Genomic DNA, 24603 nt, shown 5'->3' on the forward strand with positions numbered 1-24603 from the left:
GTGTAAAAATGCATTTACCTTATTGCAATTAATTAGAAATCTTTATTTTTGAGACCATGGAAAAAAAAGTTACTATAACATCACATTTATACATGGGTGTTAGAACTTTTTCTTGCTGCTTTTGTTTATATTTGTTTGGGTATGTTAACATTTGTGTTTTTTTTTTTTTTTTATCTTTCCATGTTTCAGGCGTGTTGCCTGCATTGCAATGGAAAAGACAAAGCAAGAGCAGCAAGCCAGCTGTACTTGGTTTGGCAAGAAAAAGAAGCAGTACAAAGACAAATATCTGGCAAAGCACAATGCAGGTATGAAATGTCAGTGCAAAGTATTTCAGATGTGTTCTGAAGAGAACGTCTGCTTATTTATCACCAGTCATTAAATTCTAAGTGATTACAAGCAGTAACTTTACTGGTAGATCTGAAGCCCTGCGCGTTTCGCCTGCCATCTTTACCTGTTCTACAGAATAAGGCCACTTTAAGGCTACATGCACATGTTACGTAATTTGGTGCAGAAAATCCGCAGGTAAAATCCGCACCTCATAGTACGTTTTTTTTATGTGCGGTTCCTCCAATTCGATGCGGAAATTGGTGCGTTTTTTTTGTAGACTTGTCAGATACAATTCGCAGGTGGAAGTGCAAGATAAATTGACATTCTGTGGATTTTAAAATCCACACCTCAGGTCCATATACGTGCAGAAAAAGTTGGACAACATGCAGATGAGATTATTTGCAATCTCTTTTACTGTGCTGGTATTGTTTTACTCTAGATTTGCCGCAGAAAAATACGTGCAGCGAATCCGCATGTAATATGCATTGTGTGATTTTGGCCTAACACACAGTGGTATTTTGGTCAGTATTTTGCTTCAGTATTTGGAAGTCGAAACCAGGAGTGGAACATAAACAGAGAAAAAATGTAATAGAAAGAGTTGTACTTATTCCGTGTTTGGATCCACTTCTAGTTTTGGCTTTCAAATACTGACCACCATACTGCCGGGTTAAAGTAATCTTATGAGAAGGATTCCCTACAGGTAAATTCATGTCAGAGCTGCTTCACACTACCGAGTTATAGCTCCGAAATGATCATTTATTAAAGACTGATCTTAAGCTGAATCTGTGCATTTTTAGCACGATCACAGGAAGAGATTTAACACTGGGTGAAGAGCGTTTCTCTATTTGTATAAAGGGACCATCTATTTTTTCTTGTTCCAAAGAGTCCATCTTACTTCTCCACATTGCAGTTTAAATTTGGAAGTGCAGTGATTCTTGCAAATAAGCCCGGTGCCTGACGTGTGAAGGCGGTGCACAATCATTCTGCAGAAATCCCTCAACTCCAAGGCCGGTTTCACATTCCGTAGTTGTGATTTTTTTTTTTGTCTCTTCTCTTGAACAAGTGTGAAGCTGGTCCTATAGGTGTTACTACGTCATGTACCCTGCTACTCTAGTCCTCTATTGCAGAGCAAATGACAAATCTATGCCCACACATTCCCCTATCTCTTTGACCAACTATAAATTGTTGCTTTATAGTGTTTAGAATTTGCTCGTATATAAAGCTTGCCCATATAGCTTGTTAAAACCTGCCCACAGCCCTTGTGTTAGGAAAATTGGCCCTGTTATTAGCCGGAACGTGTAGTTTCCTGACTCGCAGAACCCCAAACTATCAGAAGAAAAGGGACCCTTGGACTCTTCACTGCAGTAACTAACATAGTACTTCCCCCGTCCATGCATCTGTCTGTTACTGAATCTCAGCCTTCGTCCCATAAAAGAAGCCGAGCTGTAGTACCATACACGGCAAATTTGACTTTAACGGCGCTGTTAGTTACTGGCACGAGGGGGTCGGACTCTCTGCAGATCACGTATTGAGGGCGTATCCTGAGCATGAGCCATCAATATTATATCCCGGAAAAACCCCTTTAATGCTTAAAGAGTAACTAAACGTTCAACAAACTTCTGACATGTCATAGTGACGTGTTAAAAGTTTTGATTGGTGGGGGTCCGAGCACTAAGACCCCCACCATTGGCTAAAACAAAGCAGCAGAAGCGCCCGTGTGAGCGCTCAGCCGCTTAGTTTCTGTTCGGCTTTTTCCGGAAATCAATATAGCGGAGTACGGGCTCAATAGAAAGACTATGAGCCCGTACTCCGCTACATCGGCTTTACGTAAAAAGCCGAACAAACTAAGCAGCTGAGCGCTCACACGGGCACTTCTGCAGCTTCGTTTTAGCGATTGGTGGGGGTCTCGGTGCTCGGACCCCCACCAATCAAAACTTCTAACACGTCACTATGACATGTCAGAAGTTTGTTGAACGTTTAGTTACCCTTTAATGAACTGTACAAATTGGTTTGTATATCACTATTAAAACCAATTGTAAGTTTTTTACTAATATACCAGATTGCTTTTTCGGATTTTGTCATCTCAAATGTGTTTGTGTTGAAATGATTGACATTGGTTATTCCTTGAATGCTAAAAACCAGTCTCCATAACAAGGATTTCTGAGGAGCAGATCTCTATTTCAGTATCCTCATTTTGATCGGCATTTGAGGACCAAGCTGAATGTTAGTCCTTTTGCTATTGAAATTGCACATATTTAAATCCCAACTCCAAAACCTGCGTTATGTTCATTCCACATTTTAGGATAGAAGAGGAAGCCGTGTACATCGCTCCTTTTCACTTCTGTTGTCAACTACACTCCCAGAGCTGTTAAAGTATAGCAAAGATGTATGCTGCGCTTTCATGTCCTGGTTGGTGTTCTATCATAATGATTAATGGCATAATGATGAAATATACTATGGGGGCCCAAGTTTCAGACTCCCACTGATCAAAAATGTAAAGCATAGCCTATCAATATGCCATAAATATTTCAGGTGGAAAACCATTTTAAATCTCCTTGTCTCTGCATCGCTGATACGCAGCTCTCAGGGGTCAAAAATGGATTGTGGTTTTTTCCCCACGAGAGTCATGACTTTGTTTAGTCAGAGACTAAAATTCACTGGTGACCACATTGTTTATTCGATGTCACTGTTGCAAGGACAGCGCAAACAGCATCATAGATCTGAGCTTACTAGACTCTCATGGATACTACTTGGGGAGCTGCGGCGATGTCTGAATTTTTCAGGTTTTTAGTATAGTTGAGCTTTTAACTATAAATATAAAGTCTTTTATTGATGGGCCCCTGTTATGTATACATTTTTAAACACTATTGCAATGGTAAATCTAGAACAAGTATCAACTTTATTATTAGACTGTTCACTGAGTAAATTTGTAATAATATCAAAAGCAAATAAAAAATATGAAGTGCAACAAGTAACACAAAGCCTGCGCCATTATAACATGTTTTCTATAAGGCTTTAAATAATCTTTAGAACATTAATTGAAAAGCAAACTGCAATGTGAGAGTAACTGAAAGTGTTGTGTGTTTGTGTGAGTTATTTGCTTTGTGTCTATAATTTTAGTTTGTTCATATTAGAAAATGTGATTCATTAATATATTGCAAGCCATATCTGACCCCTGTGCATTTTTCATGCCGTCTTTCTCCCAATGGCCTCTGTGCATGTAAGTAACCCGTCAAGTGATAATGCCTGCTTTTTTGTTTTTTTATTTTAATGTTTGACTTTCAATAATTCTATTCCTCAGCTCTCAACACAGAGTTTTAAAAAGAAAAAAAAAATTTTTTAGAACGACATATTTATGCCATTATCTTGTTTTGTGTGGTTCTTTAGCATTATATTTTGCTGCTATGCATATGTTACCATTTTCATATTTCTTGTTTAAATGTTCTGTGTTGCCATTTGGTGAGCTAGAATGAAGAAATATTTTTTTCTTTCTTTCTGTAGCCGGTTTAGAAAAAGTAATATTTAATAAGAAAGTATAGCAAATCTATATGCTCATGTTTAATAGCCCTCAGGCCTCATATGTTATAACTGTAGCCCTTTAGCGAGATCTCCTTAGACTTGTGGTGCTCAGAGAGAATCGGACGTAATACATTGTGACCTGATTTTTACACAGGAGTGCGCTAATCGTACTAGAAGGAAATAATAAAAAAGCAGACCCAAAGTGATATAGGATATGACCTTAATGCTACACTCCATGGATGCTGTGTTACCAATTATATGGACAGTTTATTACCCCTTTTATGAGAAGTTCTATCCACAAAGTGACTTACTAAAGAAAAGGACTAGCAAAGACGCATTTAAAATTAAAGCATGATGAGCATCTATTATGTTTGGGAAGACCCCACTACATATGTATAGTATTAAAGTGGGTTTACCAAAATAATATATGATCACCTATCCTCGGGATAGGTGATAATTTTCTGATCGCAGGGTGCCCCACCACTGGAACTCCCACCGATCGTGAGAACAGAGGTCCCGAACCCCCAATCCTCCTAACTGCTCGACCACAGTAAGCACATTGAATGAACGGGCGTTCGAGCAGTGAGGAGGATCTTGGAGTTGGAGTTCTGGATCCCCATTTTCACAACATTTGTAGGGGCTGTGCAAGGCATTTCACCTCTTTGTCATTCAAGTGAATGGGACAGTGGAGCAATACCTTGCACAGCCCCTACAAATGTAACGGCACGTGCAAGTATGAACGGAGAGGAGAACCATGTAAAACAAAGCAGAGACAGCGGTCCCTTCAAAATGCTGTTCGGCAGGGGTGCCGACAGTCTGACCCCCACCAATCTAATATATAGGCCATCTATTTTAATAACCCGGATTACCCCTTTAAAGTCTATGGACACCTTTTGACATGAAAAAAATGATTTTTATGTATGTTAGTGATTACTAGGAACTTAAAAAGTTGCACTGAGTTTCAGACTGCAATCTATAATCCTTCATTCGTTTTTAGACCCCCTGATATTCAGTTTAGAACCTGCTCTTCGTTTCAGACTTTTCCCAATTCTGGATGTGTTCCTCCCAGTAATAGCTAGATGTGAGTTCTGTGTGGCCAAGGTGCTGCTGCCTTCTTCAGCTCTCGTGTATCGGAACAGCTTTCTCTTTATACTAGTATCCTGTGAACCCCGCCCCCTCCTGTGCTTGCCTCTCTATCTTCATACTGACAGCCGTGATCTGCCCTCCCTGAACACTCAGATCTACCACAATCTTCTCTCTCCGCTGCTATCTTGAAAAATCTGACGTAGATTGGGCAGAAATCCAAGGCTGACCCTTGGATTTCTGATACGGTTTTGCAGTTTAAACTGCTGTGAATCTTCACGCAGGTTAGATCAATTTAATGTGACTTATCTGCGTGAGATAAAAACATAGTTTTTAGAGAGAAACTGGGTCAAGAAGTAACGTTTTTGGTTTTTTTCCCCTCATGTGGAAAATTCTACCCCATATGGAGCAGTTTCCCATTAACATTAATGGGGAAGTTGTGGGTTTTTTTTAAGCGGTTTCCACACATGTTTTGGCGAAGAATATGTCCCAAAACGTGTGTCATTATCCTACGGTCGACCATGGCCTTAGGCCTCATGCACACGAGCGTATTTTTGTCCTTCCGTAAATACGGGTCTTTGGTTACACGTATTCTACCAGTATTGCACCAGTATTTACGGACCCGTGCCGTAAATACGGGTCCGGTGTCACCAGTATTCCACCCGTATTTACGGGCACGTTTTCGCTGCAAAATTGTACTGCACTAATTGGCAGCCCTTCCCTCTATCAGTGCAGGATAGAGAAGGGACAGCCCTTTCCGTAGTAAAAGTAAAATAAATTCTTACTTACCCGGCTGTTGTCTTGATGACTTGTTCCTCTCTTGACATCCAGTCCGACCTCCCTGGATGAAGTGGCAGTCCATGTGACCGCTGCAGCCAGTGATTGACCTGTGATTGGCTGCAGCGGTCACATGGACTGAAACGTCATCCTGGGAAGCCGGACTGGAGGAAGAAGCAGGGAGTTCTGGATAAGTATGTACGTCTTTTTTTTTTTTTTTTTACAGGTTGATCTATATTGTGATCGGAAGTCACTGTCCAGGGTGCTGAAAGAGTTACTGTCGATCGTTTAACTCTTTCAGCATCCTGGACAGTGACTATCCCTTGACGTCGCCTAGCAGCGCTCCCGTAATTACGGGTACACACACGTTGTCACCCGTAATTACGGGAGCCCCATAGACTTCTATGGGCCTGCCCGTGCTGTAATTACGGCCTGAAATAAGAAATGTTCTATATTTTTCAACGGCACAGGTACCTTCCCGTAAGCATACGGGGAGGTACCCGTGGCCAATAGAAGTCTACGGGCGTTTTTACGTTCGTGTGCATGGGGCCTTACACTGAGAGAAGGTAGGGGGGGAGAGCGAACAGTCAGGAGCAGTGTGCTGTCAGATCTATGTAAGAAGCAGCACAGCCACCTATCTACAGGAGTTGCAGACTCTACAGTAGCAAAAGGGTAGGACATTTTTAATGTAGACAATTTAGAAAGTTGCTTAGTTTTGCACGATAGTTTGAGCCCATACACCGATACATCGGCTTTACGGAAAAAGCCGAACAGAAACAAAGCGGCTAAGCGCTTACACGAGCACTTACACGAGCACCTCTGCTACTTCGTTTTACTGATTTGTGGGGGTCTCAGTGCTCAGATCCCCACCAATCAAAACTTCTGACATGTCACTATGACACGTCAGAAGTTTATCGAACGTTTAGTTACACTTTCATTGTTTACATGAAAATCTGTCTTGATCATGTAATGATCACAGAGGTGCAGGACTGGTTACAAGACAGGTCTCTGATAACTGTACTACAACGAGCCATGCGCCTGTATAACATTAAATGACAGGGAAAGGTTTTCATCCTTTGGAAGTAAACTATGAAGCCTCCAGTCCGGTCAACTTGTTTTGGTAACTGGTTTCCTCCTATTATTTTTATGGGCTATGCTTGTGACCACTGGCGAAACCGCATATCGACATTTCCGATGCGTAACTGCTATGAAAAACTGTGGGTCAGCTTTACTAACATAATAAATATTGAAAGGAAGTACCTCAGAAAAATCTTGAAAAGTTCATAAACCTGCCTGACAACCACAAAACTGTACTAAATTAACAAAATAAGGGTGTATTTAAATATTGAGGTGCTAGCCGAACAGCATCGAAAAAACGCAGCTGAAAAGCGCATGCATTTTTACTGTGATTTCATGTGTTTTCTTGATGCGTTTGTGTGACAAATGCAAACGCATTAGAAAACACGTCAAATTGTGGTAAAAAACGCATGTGGCTTTCGGATACAGTATTCCAATGTGGCTGTAACCACAACTTCTGGATGCACCCTAAAGAGAAAATGCTCTCAAAACCACATGTACTTTCAGCAAAATAAGAGGCAGTTTGCTTATGCGTTTTAGTCTGCTGCCATAACGGGTTTCCCAACCGCACCTCAATATATCTTGTAAATCTACACTTAGCAGGAATATTGAAAACTGTAAGGAATTGATACACAATGTGTATTTGAAAATCATATAATCCTTTATTTACCCAGTGAATAATCCTTATTTGCTACAACTGATATAGCCCTATAGTGACATTGATATAGCCGCTCTTTTAATGACAGTGCAAACACATGTATACTTATTTTATTTTTCAAAAAAAGATAACTTTATGGTTAGAACAATAACACTGCTTATTCTTTCCGATCACAGCATGTTCTATATTTCATGCACTACTAACTGCAATGTAATTATAGTATATAGCAAGCCTGTGGAAAGCACACATACATTAACTTGTGTTTATAATGCATTAACCACCATTAGAAGTTGTATAACTGAGGATGAGTTTCATTAAAGATAATGGTGCTTGAAAACTGCAGTAGCGCACAGAAAATTTGTCTAAAGGCCGCAATAGTTTTAATCACAAACTGTATTTAGATGTTTCCTAAAAATAGTCAGGACTTGGTTAACAGCTTCTTGTATGCATCTAGAATAGTAAAATTCATTTTGCCATATAAATGCATTACCTTTTCTGACAAGTGTCTTCTCTTCTGCATATCATGGAATGCTTTAAAATTGAGGTGTAGAATTACATTTTGCACAACACAACTTTTTTTTTTATTTTTTATTTTTTTTATCTACAAAAAACAGACAGGCTGATCAAATTAAATTGTCTTCTATTGTCAACCCTTACATTTGCTTTGTGCAAACCTATTAAAGTGTCACTGCACCTTTGCTCTTCCTGCCTGACTTCACATAAGGCGTGCAGAGACTAGTGTACCATGCATGCACTAGTTTCTCTACATCCGAAAGCAAGCGGGAGAACAGGTGCAGTAACCTTTTAAGGATCACACGCTAACTTTTGATGCCATTTTTAACGCGGTTTTTGGATCTGGTTTTTTTAGCCAAACAAAGGAGCGGACACAAAAAGCAGATGCCTTAGACCCTGTTTACATCTGTATCAGTGCATTCCGTTGTTCTTCTCTATCAGAGGAGCAGAACAAGGGACGTTGCAACACGGACACCACAGGCGACTAACAGAACCCCTTGACTTTAATGGTCTCCGTTGGCTTTCAGTCAGGGTGTCCTTGGTTTTACCGGAAACAATAGCACATCATTTGCTGTAATCTCTGCCGGATTTGCGACGGAGGTCCCTGGTGGATCCTCCAATGCACATATGAACAGGCCCTTAGTCTTTTCTTTATAGCTTTCCTTTCTGTTGGATCCACTTTTGGCTTTGGCTGAAAAAACTGAACTAAAACCTGCATCCAAACTGTGTGGATCCTGTTAGATTTTGGGGCACTAAAACACCATGTTACTATACTGCTGGCGTCCCAAATATGCCCCTCACAAAACACTCTGTTTTAGCATTTTATCTAAAAAGAAGTTATAATACAGCGTGTGCTGTATGTAAATTACCAGGAAAGAGTCTTCTTTGTCAATTCTGTCATGGATCATTTGCAGATTTGTTATGGATTATTTAATCCCCATTAAAGTCAATGGGAAAAATTTCCAAGTAATCTACTATTGAGGCTTTTGGTGCGGAATATCTGCAGATCCGCAGCAAAATCCACTGATGCATATTTTAAATTCAGGAACTGGAAATGACATTAAGAGTAATTTCCTTGAAATTCACAGTGGCAAATCTGCATCAGAATCCACACGATTCTGTTCAGATATAATTTTCAGATTTTCCCGTGGAAATAATCTGCAGAAAATCCCTCGCATGTGGATTTACCCTAGAGGGATATTTCCGTTTTAGCAAATATATTTTATTTTTTGTATAATGAAATATCACAATACATACAATTTCTGTATCCATTTCTCACAGTTTTCAAGACCTCTACTTGCAGTCAATCATTGTTTACTTCTAGTGGATAAAAAAAAAACTGTTCTGGTCATGTGATAATTAGCGAGTCTAAGACACAGGTGCAGGACAGGTTACACATTGTAATCAGGCACACACAAAGAATAACATTTGTTTGCTGAATACCCCTTTAAAGGGAGTCTGTCATTAGATTTTATCCTCGCAAACCGTTAACACCGCTAGTAAACTAAAGGGTAAAGCAGTAGAAAAATACAATTTTTGAATGTAATCTTTGCATCAGGGCAAAAAATTGTTTGATTCTGCCATGTGCCGTAGGCAAATTACGTTTGCAATGTCTTCCGAACCAGGAAGTGTCAGGCAACTTGAGCACCAACCCTTCCCCTCTACAACTGATTGCAGGGCTAATTCTAGCTTTTCTACTGTCTGAGGCAAAAAATACAAATGCTACTCTCCCTCAGAGCTTGATTGACATCCCCCTTATCAACCCGTCACTACCACTGGTGTGGATGCGCTGTTGCTTTGCACTCCCTGAGCATGCGCAGTGCGATGTAATGTACTCCACGGGCATGCGCGGTGCAGCGATGAAGCCAGGCAGAGTACACCTCACTGCACTGAGCATGGCAGGGGAGTAGAAGGAAATGGTGCATGCGTGAGAGTTGGAGGAGTCTGGCAGCGATGTAGAACGGCCAAGGGGAAATCGTGGAAATGCAGGTTTGTAGACTGGACTGCTTGACTCTTCAGGATGATGCTATCCTGAAGATGGCATCACCCCATGAATCTTCAAAGGGTCATTAGCATACAGTGTGCTTTGTATTATTAGTTTAATTTTAAAGATTTTGTGCGATCTAAAAAAACAGGCAGGGGAATGTTTGGAAACTTTGTCAGGTCATGTATTATGTCATGGTCGTGGTTTAGGGGGCTAAAACAAGCTGACCACTGCCCTGCAATTTCTGTCCTCCTAAATATCTCCTATTTCCTATATATCCTACATACATATAGCACTAGAACCAAGCTCAGTACAAATATACAGCACCAGAACCAAGCTCAGTACAAATATACAAAGAACAAAGCTCCGTACATATATACAATACCAGCATAAATACAGCTCCATACAGAGATTGTTTGCAAAGTAAGATGAACACCTGCCATATAAATTTGGTACAGCCTGAAACTACAGCTTCAAATATGGTCTGAACAATGGTAAGAAAATTCTGGGAGTAGCTGTTTTACAAAAAAATAATGATACCACTCTCTCCATCATATCACTTTGGATCATATACAGTACTAATCAGTCAGAATAAAACGTTACATTCAGAGACTCACAGGGGACGTCTTCTCATATTGGAGCCATTCTCTCTCCTTTTCTTCTCCATCCAGTCCAGACATCCATTACTACTTTTCCCAGCCACAACATCTCTGCAGAGTTTGCTGCTCAGAAGTCTTTAGCTCCTCGCTTTTACAACACACATATATACGAACACAAAATCTTCATGGTGCCACACACTGTCCCCCTGAATATACTGCAACGCTATGCCACAGAAATATATCCTCACATGCTTTGCACACATACATTTGTATCACACATTGTGCCCCCTGAAAATCAAGCACCATAATACAGTGCCAAATACAAATATTATCACGCTGAGCGCAATTGTCCCATAGACTGTGCCCCATGAAAATAAAGCATCACCCACAGAGGGCCCCCTGTAGACGGCGTCACCCACAGAGGGCCCCCTGTAGACGGCGTCACCCACAGAGGGCCCCCTGTAGACGGCGTCACCCACAGAGGGCCCCCTGTAGACGGCGTCACCCACAGAGGGCCCCCTGTAGACGGCGTCACCCACAGAGGGCACCCCTGTAGACGGCGTCACCCACAGAGGGCCCCCTGTAGACGGCGTCACCCACAGAGGGCCCCCTGTAGACGGCGTCACCCACAGAGGGCCCCCTGTAGACGGCGTCACCCACAGAGGGCCCCCTGTAGACGGCGTCACCCACAGACGGCCCCCTGTAGACGGCGTCACCCACAGACGGCCCCCTGTAGACGGCGTCACCCACAGACGGCCCCCTGTAGACGGCGTCACCCACACACGGCCCCCTGTAGACGGCGTCACCCACACACACGGCCCCCTGTAGACGGCGTCACACACACACACACACGGCCCCCTGTAGACGGCGTCACACACACACACACACGGCCCCCTGTAGACGGCGTCACACACACACACACACGGCCCCCTGTAGACGGCGTCACACACACACACACACGGCCCCCTGTAGACTGCGTCACACACACACACACGGCCCCCTGTAGACGGCGTCACACACACACACACACACGGCCCCCTGTAGACGGCGTCACACACACACACACACACGGCCCCCTGTAGACGGCGTCACACACACACACACGGCCCCCTGTAGACGGCGTCACACACACACACACACGGCCCCCTGTAGACGGCGTCACACACACACACACACGGCCCCCTGTAGACGGCGTCACACACACACACACACGGCCCCCTGTAGACGGCGTCACACACACACACACACGGCCCCCTGTAGACGGCGTCACACACACACACACGGCCCCCTGTAGACGGCGTCACACACACACACACGGCCCCCTGTAGACGGCGTGACACACACACACACACACACACACACACAGTCTCTTGTAGACGGCGTGACACACACACAAACACGGCCCCCTGTAGACGGCGTGACACACACACACACAGCCCCCTGTAGCTGGTGTGACACACACACACACACACAGCCCCCTGTTAATGGTGTCACACACAGGGCCTCCTGTAAACTGTGTCATACGCAGTGCCCGCCTAAAACAAATAAACATACTCATCTGTCCCAGGTTTCTATTCTGTCCAGCGACTTATGCCTGCCTCTTCTAACTTTCTCCTGAAAAACTACGCGGGTGGCGTAGTGACATCGTTCCGCCTACATTACAGAAAAAGTACTGAATGGCCGGGTAGGGGACTGACTGGTTCCTTGCTCCCACTAGCGCTGGTTAAACTATTCAATTGTATCTGCGTCCTATAGACGCAGATGCAAGAGCAGTGGAGGCTGGCGGTGGCTATTTGATAAGCTCAATGCCGCCGCCCCCATCAGAGATCCTGTAGGCCACCGTCTGAGACACCTCATGGCAGATACTACCATGTTTGATTGATGACTCTGCTTGTATGACGCCGAAGATGGGAAAAAGCTTGTTTTTTTTACCCTGATGCAAGGACGAACATTAAACAGTGGTATGTTTCTACTGCCTGCTTTCCCCTATAGCGTACTAGCGGTTTGGGAGGCTAGAAACTGATGACCGACTCCCTTTATGCATTGATAAATATGTCTTAAATATTCTCAGCGGTTTTAATAAATTTGGTTCAAGTCATCTGCAGTAGTTTTTAGAACCCTTTTTAGCCATTTGTTACATGTCCTTTATATCTGGAACACTGGGGGACATTTACGTAGCAAAATGCGCCACATAGTGAACGCAAAATTTATTCTGTCTTATCCTGTTTTAATTTAGGACCGAATTTTAAAAAAAAATGCCCCACTGTGTTTAGTTGGCATGTGAAACTTATTCTGTTTTATTATAGGAGTGCCATGTTTTATGGTAAACCTAATATGTAATGTACCTTTATAATGACTGAACATTTTGATGTTTAGGCCGGGTCCACACACACTGGAAATGCTCAGGATTTTGAAAATATGCAGCGGATTAAAGTACAAGCCATTTGGATGCGATTTGAGCAAATTTCCTCTATAGTCTAAAGGAATTTTTCTGCACATTTTAAAATCTGCATCATGTAAATTTCTGCTGCATATTTTCACAGCGGATTTAACGTCCTTCAATGCAGAAGGGTGAAATCCGCCGCAAAATCTGCATGTTACACATACGAATCTTTCCGCCGCCTATGTACCTGGCCTTAAAGAAAAACATTTTCGCTGACCAAATCCCCTTAATATGAGTATTTTTTTTATGCTTGCTATTTATTTTCATTATTTATAAAGCATCTTGCATCAGTCCCTGCCCCAGGCAGGGCTTCCATTATTCTATAGGGCACCATACTGGTTTTGTTTTTTTCAAATCTAATGCAAAAGGCTCTTATTAATATACTTCTTTACTCAAGTCCAGTATAAAAGGATAACAAATGCAGTCTGTGTCCCTGCACAGCTCAAATTTCTGGAAGTAGCAACAGACTTCCACCAATCATAACAGTGGGTAACTGTCAATTATTTTCCCAGCAATGCGAACACCTAGTGGAGGTCTAACAGTATGAACTGTCTTCTTCTAGATATTTTCCACCTCTTCATTGGTGCAGACTTTTTCCCTTCAAGCATTAAGCGAGCAGTTGGAAATTTTCTTATGGAATCTATAGGGCTCATGCACAACACCGTTTACGTTTTGCGGACCACAAAACACGGATCCTAGTTGCTTCAGTGTGCTTCTGTTTGTTTTTTCTTTTAGGACCTGTTCTGTAATTTGCAGGACGGACACACGGATACATACATAAAGCGTATTGGTGTGTGGCCCCATAGAAATGAATAGTTTAGTAATCTATCTGCAAATAAAACGGACAGGACACTGAAGAAAACAATATTTGTGTGCATGAGCCCTTAAAGGAAAAGATTTACTATTGTCAGTGTCTAAAATGTGTTGAAAATGCGCATTTCACTTTAGATTAATTTAAGAACAGATTAGACATTTAAAGGGTATCTACCAAAGAGTGTTGGGCTAAAAATTGTCAAAGTACACGAGACGAAAATTAAGCCAACCAAGAGTTGGTAAAAGGAAGAGAAGAGTGTCTGGCAAGATTTGCCAAATTTATCTTACAGTATGTGCCACTGTGATGAAATTGGCACATATTCTGACCGACGGGTTTAAGTTTGAGATGTCTAAATATTAGAGGGGTTGTCCACTACCAGACAACTGATGACCTATCCACCAGATAGTTCATCAGTATATGATCTGTGGGGGACAGACACCCAGACCCTGCACCGATCAGCTGTTTCGGCTGCCTGTGGGCACCGGATGTCATTGCACAGTATGAAATGTATGGAGCCGGAAGCAGTTTGCTCCGTACATTGCATAGCGGCCATGCTACCGAACTGCAGCTCTGCTCCTATTCACTTGAATTGGAGCCTAGCTGCAGTACGGCAGCTATTCTGTGACTGGAGCCAACTGCTTCCGGCATGGACGTCCGGTGCCCCCCAGAGTAGCTGATGGGTGCGAGGTCTGGGTGTTGGACCCCCACAGGTCATAAACTAATGAACAATCGGGTGGATAGGTCATCCATTGTCCGGTAGTGGACAACCCCTTTAAGCTGGCCATACACATTAGATGTATGTCGGTCAAACACACTGATTTCGGCAGTACTGGCCAACCATCTAATGTGGCAGATGTCGGGGTAGAGAAGGGGCATGTTGAATTTTTATTTGTTAGTAGATAAGCTGCTGCCAGAGGAGTCTGGCAACGGCCTTCTCCCTTCTGCCTATTAAAAACACATGCATGCTCAGCTGAGCTTGCATATGTATGGGGGATTCGGGAGGAATAGCTGTCGGCTGACGGCTATCTAAAGTGTATGGCAAGCATTAGACCACTTTGTAAATCTGATCCACTGTGTTATGCCTAGTTCCTGGCCTGAAGAGGGCGGTGCATGACTTCTCTCTTCGTTGTTCTTTAAATCCGGATCATCCAGCACCCTGCACTAGGCATAACACCGTGCATCAGCTATGCCTGAAGTGTTTCTTTAGGCTGGAATTACACATGCAGTCTGTTGTGCAGTTTTTTTAGCCAAACACTATGGATCCAAAAGATAGGAGACCTAAAAACGGCAAGTGTGATTTCAGCCTTAAAGTGGCTCCACTTCACCAATAAATAAGGAACATAACTTTCTGTTAACGTGACAAAGGCATCTTTTGTTGAAACTGTTAAAACCGCTTAGTTGCCAGCTAATAATTTACTGATCTGACTGGTCTATGTTAAGTAGCTGAGTGAAATATATATTATTGAAAATTTTTGAAGTTTCGTATTCATTTTACCTCTGTAGTTTTTTTTTTTGTTAAGCACCATATATAGTAGTTATATTGTAGAACAGTGTTTTATGGGAAAAAAATATATATGAACGTCCTCTTCCAATGAATATTGTTACTTGATGACACTTTTTATCGTAGAAACCAGTTTTTTAAAACCTTTACGGTCTACTTGATTACATCTGAAGAATTCACTGTTCTACAAATAATCCCCTTTTAAATAGCATGATTTTTTTATTTTTTTTTGCAAGAATCATTGCATGTAAAAAAAAATAAAACCTTGCACGAAATGTAAAAGCATGTAACAAAAATAGTATGTGCTTGCTTTATACATATTTCAAATGTATTTAGTTTCTATCAGAATGAAGCATACAATCCTTTTATAAGGGTTTTAATTTTTTTTTAAATAAACCGTTTAGTTATTTTCATTGTATTCAGTCCTGTGAATGTGGCTATCAATCTCAAGTGGATGTTTTAATTCTGGTTGCCATTGTTATGAGAAACATGTTTGTTTTTGGGGGTTTTTCTTAATTTTAAGTACAATTTCCACTAAAGTATCTTGTTACTTGCTATATCAAAACTTCTTTGAGATGACCACCAAAATCGCTATAAAAAGTAGTCCTAAAAAAGAGGGCCGGGACACGACACACAAGATATAAAGGAATTGAAAATCTGTCACAGAAAAATCTGGTATTGATCAGGAGTGGTCTTCTCAAAGAAGTGGTTATTTGGAGAGGTTTCACTGTGGGGCCCTCTGCTTTTGACAATCCCTACTTCTTAGAAGGGTCCCTAGATATAAGCTGATCACACTGCTGTTCAATCAGCTGTAATCAGTGGCGAACCTGCCAGTAAGTGTTCAATTTCCCTGCAGCGCCACCACAGTCTAAACAAAGCTTTACGCAGCGCCAATTCTAATCAATGGGTATCCCCCAGAATAAGAGACACTCTTTGTAACCACCCTCCACTCTGGTCAAGTGATGAGGATCCTGAACCGAGGACTCCCCTGTATGAACTCAAAATTCTCCAATAGGGTATATGAAACTGGGGTATTCTAAACTGGACAACCCCTTACGAGTATATTATATTGGTGTGCACACTATTTTAGATAAAAAATAATTTAATGTAGCCTGAATGTAGCAATGGCAACCACAATGAACTCATCCACTTTTTCCATTGGTGGCTGCAATCTAGAAAATGTTGCACAATAGGGGGAAAACAAATTCTTTAGACACAACCCCATAAAATAAAATGTGGTAAAGAACACATTTTTTTACCAATCCCCCAAGATGATAAACTGTTTAAAGGGGAACTCCAGTCCTGCTTATTACCTCCCTTTAGCCAGTTGTAGCTCACATACATCAGCATTGAAATACTCTTTCTGCTGCTATCCGTGATGATGGTGGTTGTGTATTGCAGAAACGCTATGGTGCGAAACTAAGGACAATAGGGTAGTTGTATGCACGACCTATTATTTAAAAAGAAACGTGGACAGAGACGGCCGATCAGGACTATGAATAGATATGCATCAATAAACTGTAGCAGGAACAGTATATGTATAATGTATTTAGCTGTTGCAGCTATAAACAAAATGCCCCGGTATGGAGTGTAGGTCAACCAAAAGTGAAAATGTTAACATTTGCTACTGTTTTATTTATTCTTGTCTGGCAATTAGAGCATTGATCCAGTTTACAGAAACTGCTCTCTGTCTACATAGAATTATTGACTATTTTAAAGACCAATTCAGCTTTTATCCTCTGCCATGTATATGTAGAATTTTATATAGTACATTGACTAATTACCCAGAGAGCTGCATAAAAAAACACATGTGGCCATGCAGACAAGAAAAAAAATAAACCTTCAGGGCTGTCATAGAGGATTGGAGAAATCTTACATTGGCCCCTTTAAATAATTTAACTGGAATATTCTTACTGTTGACTAATTTTTTTTTTATTTGTGTTTTACATCCTTAGTCTTTGATCAACTAGACCTGGTTACTTATGAAGAAGTGGTTAAATTGCCGGCTTTCAAAAGGAAAACACTAGTCCTCTTAGGTAACGTGTGTGTGTGTGTGTGTGTGTGTGTGTGTGTGTGTGTGTGTGTGTGTGTGTGTGTATGTGTGTGCTTATGTATATACTCTAATGCTTGCATAGAAAATATGTATAAATATTTAATTTTTTTTTTAATAGGTGCACATGGTGTTGGCAGACGACACATAAAGAACACATTAATTACTAAGCATCCTGACAGATTTGCTTATCCTATCCCACGTAAGTTCAGTTGATTACTAATTTGTCAGCCTTGCATTTGATCAGTATAAGCTGCTTTTTACTATGACTTAGTATTGGATGAGGCCTCTTCATTTTTAATGGACAGTGATACTTGCCTTATGCTATGCTTGCAGCTGGCCAATGGTAAGGTGACAGAACAACCAATTGGTTGTTAGGTCGCCTTACCAGTGGCAAGTGTAGTATATGGCAAGTATCACTGTCCCCAACCTGCGGTACACATACCCAAGGAGGTATGCGCCGCACCATCGGGGGATACACAGAGTATTTAAAAAAATTAATCGAATACTACCTTAGCATCCAACAATGTTTCATTGCTGGTAGCTGTGTCGCTGATGCGCGAGCCGACATACTTACAGGGTATGTCAGCTCTTACAGCATGCCCAGCTCAAGAAGCCGGCTGTGGTGCAGCTGCTGCTGCTTCTGAAAGGGTCTCACTGCTGTCTCTTTTGTGAGGGTGCGGCTATTTCTTCCTCCTATACAGGTCTGTCCAGGGAAATGGATGGAGTCTGAACTGGGGTCTGTATAAAAGGGTGTCTGGCCAGGTCTGATGTTTAGTCGGTTTTTAATTTTAGTGGCCTGCTGAAATGGTCATATGTACTATTTATGTTACAAATTCTGTCGGTCCTATATAAATTGGCGGGGCATACTTAAAGAATTTTGTGCGCTGCACATAAGGAACAGCTTTTTATTCCCATCTGGCCAGAAATCGGCACGCAGTTCTGGATTTGTTGCACAACAGACACCAACAATTATAATAGGGTCTGTCACGATGCCGTCCTTTTGATTGGAAGAATACTGCTGACGGAATGTGCAATGGAGGCTCAGGAACAGAGCCTCTGACAAGTAGTGTGAGCAGAGCCTTACAACTGATCCCTTCCTTGCGGTTCTCAGTTGGAACTTGTCATTAAGGGGGTACTTGGCTTGAAAGAGTTTGGGAACACTACCCTAGGCAATCCTTACTCTATGGTGTTAGCTGCAGCTCCACTAATCTACCTATTCCAGCAATGCGATAGTTGGATAAACATTATTGGATCTTGGCTGAGATCTAGATCAATACTACAGTAGTCTGGACAGGTAAATAAAATCTTAGGCTAGGTATTTGTGTTTTTAAACATTAAGTTCATCTATTGATTGAATATTACTAATAAGTTATATTTTAAGTGGGATGGAATAAGCGCTGTTGTTGCCCAAAGGCTGCGAAATGATTGATTAATGATCTAACCACCTTTTATAGGGTCCATGTAAATAAAAGATTTTGGTGTTTTGTGTGTTGTATGTTCCGGCACAGTGGGTGGCTGGGAGCATCTTTTGTGCATGGAAAATCCGTTACGGAGCTGCAGTGCTGGGGCTCCTACATTCTGAGTATCGTAGGGATCTCAGCAGTTAGACCTCCACTGGTTAGCGGGTGGTGGCATATCCATTGCAGTATGCGATCACTTCCTATTGGGTAAAACCCCCCTTTTAATGTGCTAAGGGAATGAATGTCTTGGCTGCATGCAAATAGAACACTGGTTTATGCCTGATAAGGGTTTAGTCTGGCATGTTGCTATGATGTGATATGTTTACAATATTCACTATATCTGCACTATATAATTGATATAGTTTATACAGAATTCTACATGGTTTACACGAACGCCATGTAACACCCTGACAGATAAGAAATTGAACAGCACTATTTTGTGCTCAAAACTATTGTTTACACCATTTCAGACACCACCAGACCTCCAAAGAAAGATGAAGAAAATGGAAAAAATTACTTCTTTGTATCCCACGACCAAATGATGCAAGATATCTCCAACAACGAATATCTGGAATATGGCAGCCATGAGGATGCTATGTATGGTACAAAACTGGAAACAATACGAAAGATCCACGAACAGGCTCTTATTGCAATACTTGACGTAGAACCTCAGGTAATTCTGTTACACTAGATCTATGTAAACACACATACATGCCTGTCTGAAATAAAAATGACAAGGCTTAGTTTTTAACTCTTGATGCATTTTCACTGCATTGTTCTTTTCATTAACTTTCATTTAAAATTTAATTTATGCATATGGTCTTTGTTTACTTTCCTGGAGCTGTCACGTCCCATGCATTCTAGTTTCACCGTTGCAGCCAATCACTGGCCTCATTGGTCACGTGCAATACATAGCGAGGCACTTCTTTTCTTTACGACCTTGGTTTATGTTTATAATCTACTTTGAAGGGACTTTCTTGGTTATGTTTGCAACTAGTACTTTTATTTTCCAAGATGTCAAATTTTAGGCGTGTTACATGCTGCTTTTGCTGCAGAATTTGTTGCGGATTTCACACCTCCCATTGAAAGGAGTGAAAATCCTGCTGATTTTCAAATTTGCACCAAATGTCAACTTCCGTGCAGATATTTTTCTGCAATGCGAGGATGAGATTTGTCAAAATGAAGTGTAAACATACCCCAATAGTTCCAGAATATTCTTGTTTATGGAGACCGCACCTTAACAGTGCAGTGAAATGGGCATTCCCTTTTAATTCTTTAAATACTAAGGTCTCCTTTTTCACATTCTTAGGCTCTAAAAGTCCTGAGAACAGCAGAATTTGCTCCTTTTGTGGTCTTCATTGCTGCACCTACTATTACCCCAAGCATCAGTGAGGTAAGTTTTTTTAATTTTAAATGCGTCTAGCTGCATTGATCTATAATATTAATTTAATATTTGTAAAAATCGCTTTAACTTTTTAAATTGAACTGGACTAACAAGACAGGTAATTGTAGTTTAATTTTGTTTTATCAAAATGCATATGTGCAGAGTTAGGATTAATTGACATCTTATTTTACTTTGCATCCGCGTATGCGCATATTTATATATAGATATATATATATATATATATATATATATATATATATATATATATATATATATATATATATATAAAATTTTGCAATTGGTGTCTATGGGAGACTTATGCGATGGTATATGATACAGTTGCATATGTCCAGTGTATACATACCCTAAATGAGAGCCTTAATTTGGTATGCGATCTGCTTTTCTTTTTGTTTTCTTAAGCATTAAACCCCTTCCTGCTACTATTGATGTATCACTCATGTTGGCTGACCTTGAATGTGTATGTCCCCTATTCAGTGGCAGATGGTACTGTATGGCATGCAGCCCTGCTATCCAACTAAGGTTAAAGGGGATAAAATCTGTCCTTGAACTGAAAAGTGGTTACTATTTCTCATAAAATGGAAAAAAAAAAAACTTTCCTCAGCCCACTTGTGCCATCATAATTATCTATATAGATATAGATATATCTATATAGATATAGATATATTTTTCTGTTGCCATTTGACAGGCAGAATAGTGTAGTTTGCAAGTCCGAAACCTGGTGGTCCTATTATGTGAGTGGAATCTGTTACAAAACGAATCAAAACAAATCTGTCACATCTATCGTGGATCCTGTAAAAACAAAACCCATAACTTTAACTGGGAAACTCCTGTTCATTGTAATGGGAGCATACAACAAGGCCTACTTGCTGAGAATGGGAGCCTTCGAGTCCGTAGTCTTTCTAGATTTCAACACTATGCACAGAAGAATTTGGTAATTTAGTATAGTGAAAATATTCATGTTGGTAATTAATATATTTGTATTTTTAAGGGATGCAATTCAAAAGTATACTAGTAACATGACCTCAGCATCTGTTGAGTTAGGGCCTGTTCACATCTGTGTTGGAGGCTCTGTTGCATGCTGCGCTATTCTTTCTGGTAAAACCACAGACACCCCTACCGTGGTGTCCATGGTGCTACGCAACCGTTGCTTCCATTATTCTCTTGGTCTGCTCCTATAATGGAGCAGAACAGCGGAATGGCCCGACGCAAATATGAACAGGGCTTTACTTCTGTGGATTCCCTTCACAGTAGTTGATGAGCAACTAAAACTTGTGTAGCAAGAGGAATGACTAACAAAAATATAGATATTAAGCGATTACTTTTTATATTTTTTCCTAATATATGATAAATGTAATGGTTACTCAAAACAAACATTAATTAGTGAAATTATATAGATTTCTTTCTTTTATCTTCACTTTGTCTGCTCTGTTTTTTATTATTTTTCATTTTCTTTTATTTCTTTTTTTCGTCATAAACTTATCTTTTCCTTTCACTTACACACTTGCAAATTTTGCTAAGCTTCCAAGATGGTGCAGAAAATTACCTGTAAGTATCGGAGAGGGCCTAAAACGAGAAAACCCCACAATGTTAGCTGTGTAGATGCTGGTAGATGCTTCTTTACCATGTCTATTGCTTTTAAAGTATTCCTCCTTTAGTTTATTCGTGCCATAATGTTCACTATTGGGAAGAAATAGTTGACTTAGGGCCTGTTCACATCAGCGTTGGCTTTCCATTCCGGGGTTCCGTCGGGTGAAACCCACAGCTTCCGTTTCAGTCACCATTGATATTAATCGTGAATGAAAAATTTCTAATGGTTTCCATTCTTCACCATTCCGGCTGGTTTCCGTTTTAATGACTGAATCAATAGTGCAGTCGACTGCGCTATTGAGTCCGTCGGAAATATATTGTATTGCACTACATCCACACATTAAAAATGATCGGAAGAAACAAAAATTAATAGAATTTTATTTCTTTTCGATCAGTGTGTAATGAAAGAGGACCTGTCACCAGCTTTTTGTTTTTTCTGTTTTTGTTTCCATTTTTTTCTTTTTTTCTTTTTCTTATTTTCTATTCATACTGTTGTGTAAGAGCATCTCGGTGTGTGTGTGTATGTAATAAATATATATATATATATATATATATATATATATATATATATATATATATCAGAACACAGGATTTGCTTCTTTAGTCCTGTTGAAGTATTATGATAGAATGAACCTGATGCTAGACGCACAGGATTTATTAGCTTCATTCTAACACACGCGACTCAGGACCAGAATATTGGTACACAGGCTGCCTGCATCTTACTACACTTTGCTACAAGCCTTTACTGAAGTTGTACCATGAAGTGCAACATATAGAGGTGAGGCCAATTCTCTTCATGCAGTATCACAATATTGGGCTTCTTCTCTCCCTTTTCTTCCTTCCTTTGGCGTTATGGGAGAACCCTTTAGGTCCGTGATCTACCTGTGTTTTAAATATCCTGTTGCTATATGCAGTAAATAAAATTTACACAAGTTTTACATTGAGTACGACTGATAGTGTTGAACACTCTGTTTATTGTGTATTTAGTTATTATATATAGCACTGAGCAAAAGTCCGGATCCTCCATATTTCATTTCCAGTGAAAACCGCTATTAAGTACAAGTTGTTTATTCAAGAAGAAAACGTATATTTACCACAAAATTACATAGAAGCCTCAACAACTCAATGCAATTTAAATTTTTTTCAATATTCTGTCCATTGCTTGCCTTTTATTACAGAATTCATTATTTTCAGGAGACTTTCTCTCTAATTGTCAAAGAAATCTATCAATCTATTCTTGTGAACACGTCCAAGGTCCAGTCTAATTGAAGGTGTATCAACCGATTTAAAGTTGGCTGAACATGAAGACACTGTGTATGGGGGTAGATGTCCGGTGAAAGGAGGATTGGGCATGTTGGGTTTTAACATGCCGATATTTGTTCCCCTGCAAGATTTCCCCCATTGAAATAAATATAAATGGTCGAGTCGAGTGTGCCTGTTTATAAGGGGAGTCATGAGACAGACATGTCAACCGACAGTTATCTAATGTGAATGGCTCGTCTAATCCCAGGGCCATATTGATACAACTCCTGCTGTCCTAGGCACGGAGACTGAACTTGCCCCCTTTAGGCCACATTTAGATGGGCCTTATTTGTTGCAGATTTTCAGTGCACAATCCACATGAAAAGTGGCAACAGATTTTTACAGTACAATTCTAAAGAACAATTCATTCGAATTCACACACTGCAGAAAAAATCTTTGCGGATTTTAAATCCACAGCGTGTCCTATATGTCGCAGCTTTGACTCTGATATTTGGTGTAGTTTTTGTTGCCGAAATGCAAAGGGCGATACTCGCAACAGAATAACCCTTGTACTATTTGCACCAAAATCTGCTGTGGAGAAATCTGCAATGATATACCGTTAAAGTTCACGTCCGAGTAGAACATATTCGGCACTCCCTCCCAACGTTTAAATGTGCCAGTGATGACACCGCAAGGATGGCGGCCAGTCGTATATTTTAGACAATCGTATAATGCCAGGAAGTTCCTATAGTTTTCAGGTAGAACATTCGTATAGTAATACAGAGGGGTGGGAGGGTTAAGTAGTTGAGCATCTGCACGGAGCGTTTGTGGCCTGATAGGCACATCAGTAGGTTTCCTTGACTAAAGGCAGAGCGGGACCTCTCGGCAGCTACATTACACCTCAGCAGCTCATGGTAAGCCTGTTGTTCAATGCTTAATATGTGATGTAGCTGCCTGGTGGTCCCACTCTGCACTTAGTAGAGGAAACCTACTGCTGTGCCGATTAGACCAAACAAGCTCCGTACCAATGCTCAAGTTCCTGCTCCACCCCCTCCCTGCCACCAGATTTCTAAAACGGCAATTCAATATTAAAATATATATAAAAAATAGGATAATTACGTTTACAAAGTGCCGTCCCATAAAACACACTGCCCTAGGCACCCGCTAATGAGTGCCTTGTTGTAAATAGAGCCCTGCCTATTCCCAAACACATTCAATGTTCTTGAGGTCACCAGTCCATTATTCTGAAAACACCAGACATCTTGATCGTCACAGCAGTGTGCTTGGGCAGTTACTTGCTGTAGAATTATTATTTTCCTGATTTCCATCTTTTCCGGAGGATATTACATGATGTATTATACTTTATCATTCTCTGTGATCCATACAGTCAAAAGCCAATCACCATTAGCAGAAACTTATTGAATTCTGATGTATACAGCTCCCATTTCACTCAATATTAAATCTTTAATATTCTCTTAAGCTTCCCCTTGTGGAGGCAGACAACATTTTATCATTTACCTATACGGCTGTGTAAAGGGAAGCAGAAAATTTGGTGCGCTAT

General features: G+C 40.8%; 1 protein-coding gene across 14 annotated transcripts in view; it reads left to right on the forward strand.

Moving 5' to 3' along the window:
• CASK (calcium/calmodulin dependent serine protein kinase) overlaps window positions 1-24603 on the forward strand; it is a 295974-nt gene that overhangs the window by 264688 nt on the left and 6683 nt on the right. For 10 of the 14 annotated variants that reach the window (XM_075853923.1, XM_075853929.1, XM_075853919.1 and 7 more), the window contains 5 exons: window positions 190-305; window positions 17251-17331; window positions 17467-17547; window positions 19279-19481; window positions 20118-20201. In XM_075853923.1, coding sequence (XP_075710038.1) covers window positions 190-305; window positions 17251-17331; window positions 17467-17547; window positions 19279-19481; window positions 20118-20201 — 565 coding nt within the window. The remainder of the gene's footprint in view (window positions 1-189; window positions 306-17250; window positions 17332-17466; window positions 17548-19278; window positions 19482-20117; window positions 20202-24603) is intronic. The other 4 variants (XM_075853921.1, XM_075853927.1, XM_075853930.1 and 1 more) reach the window with 1 other exon arrangement.

The sequence above is a fragment of the Rhinoderma darwinii genome, chromosome 2 (assembly GCF_050947455.1).
Source record: "Rhinoderma darwinii isolate aRhiDar2 chromosome 2, aRhiDar2.hap1, whole genome shotgun sequence".
NCBI classification, from domain to species: Eukaryota; Metazoa; Chordata; class Amphibia; order Anura; family Rhinodermatidae; genus Rhinoderma; species Rhinoderma darwinii.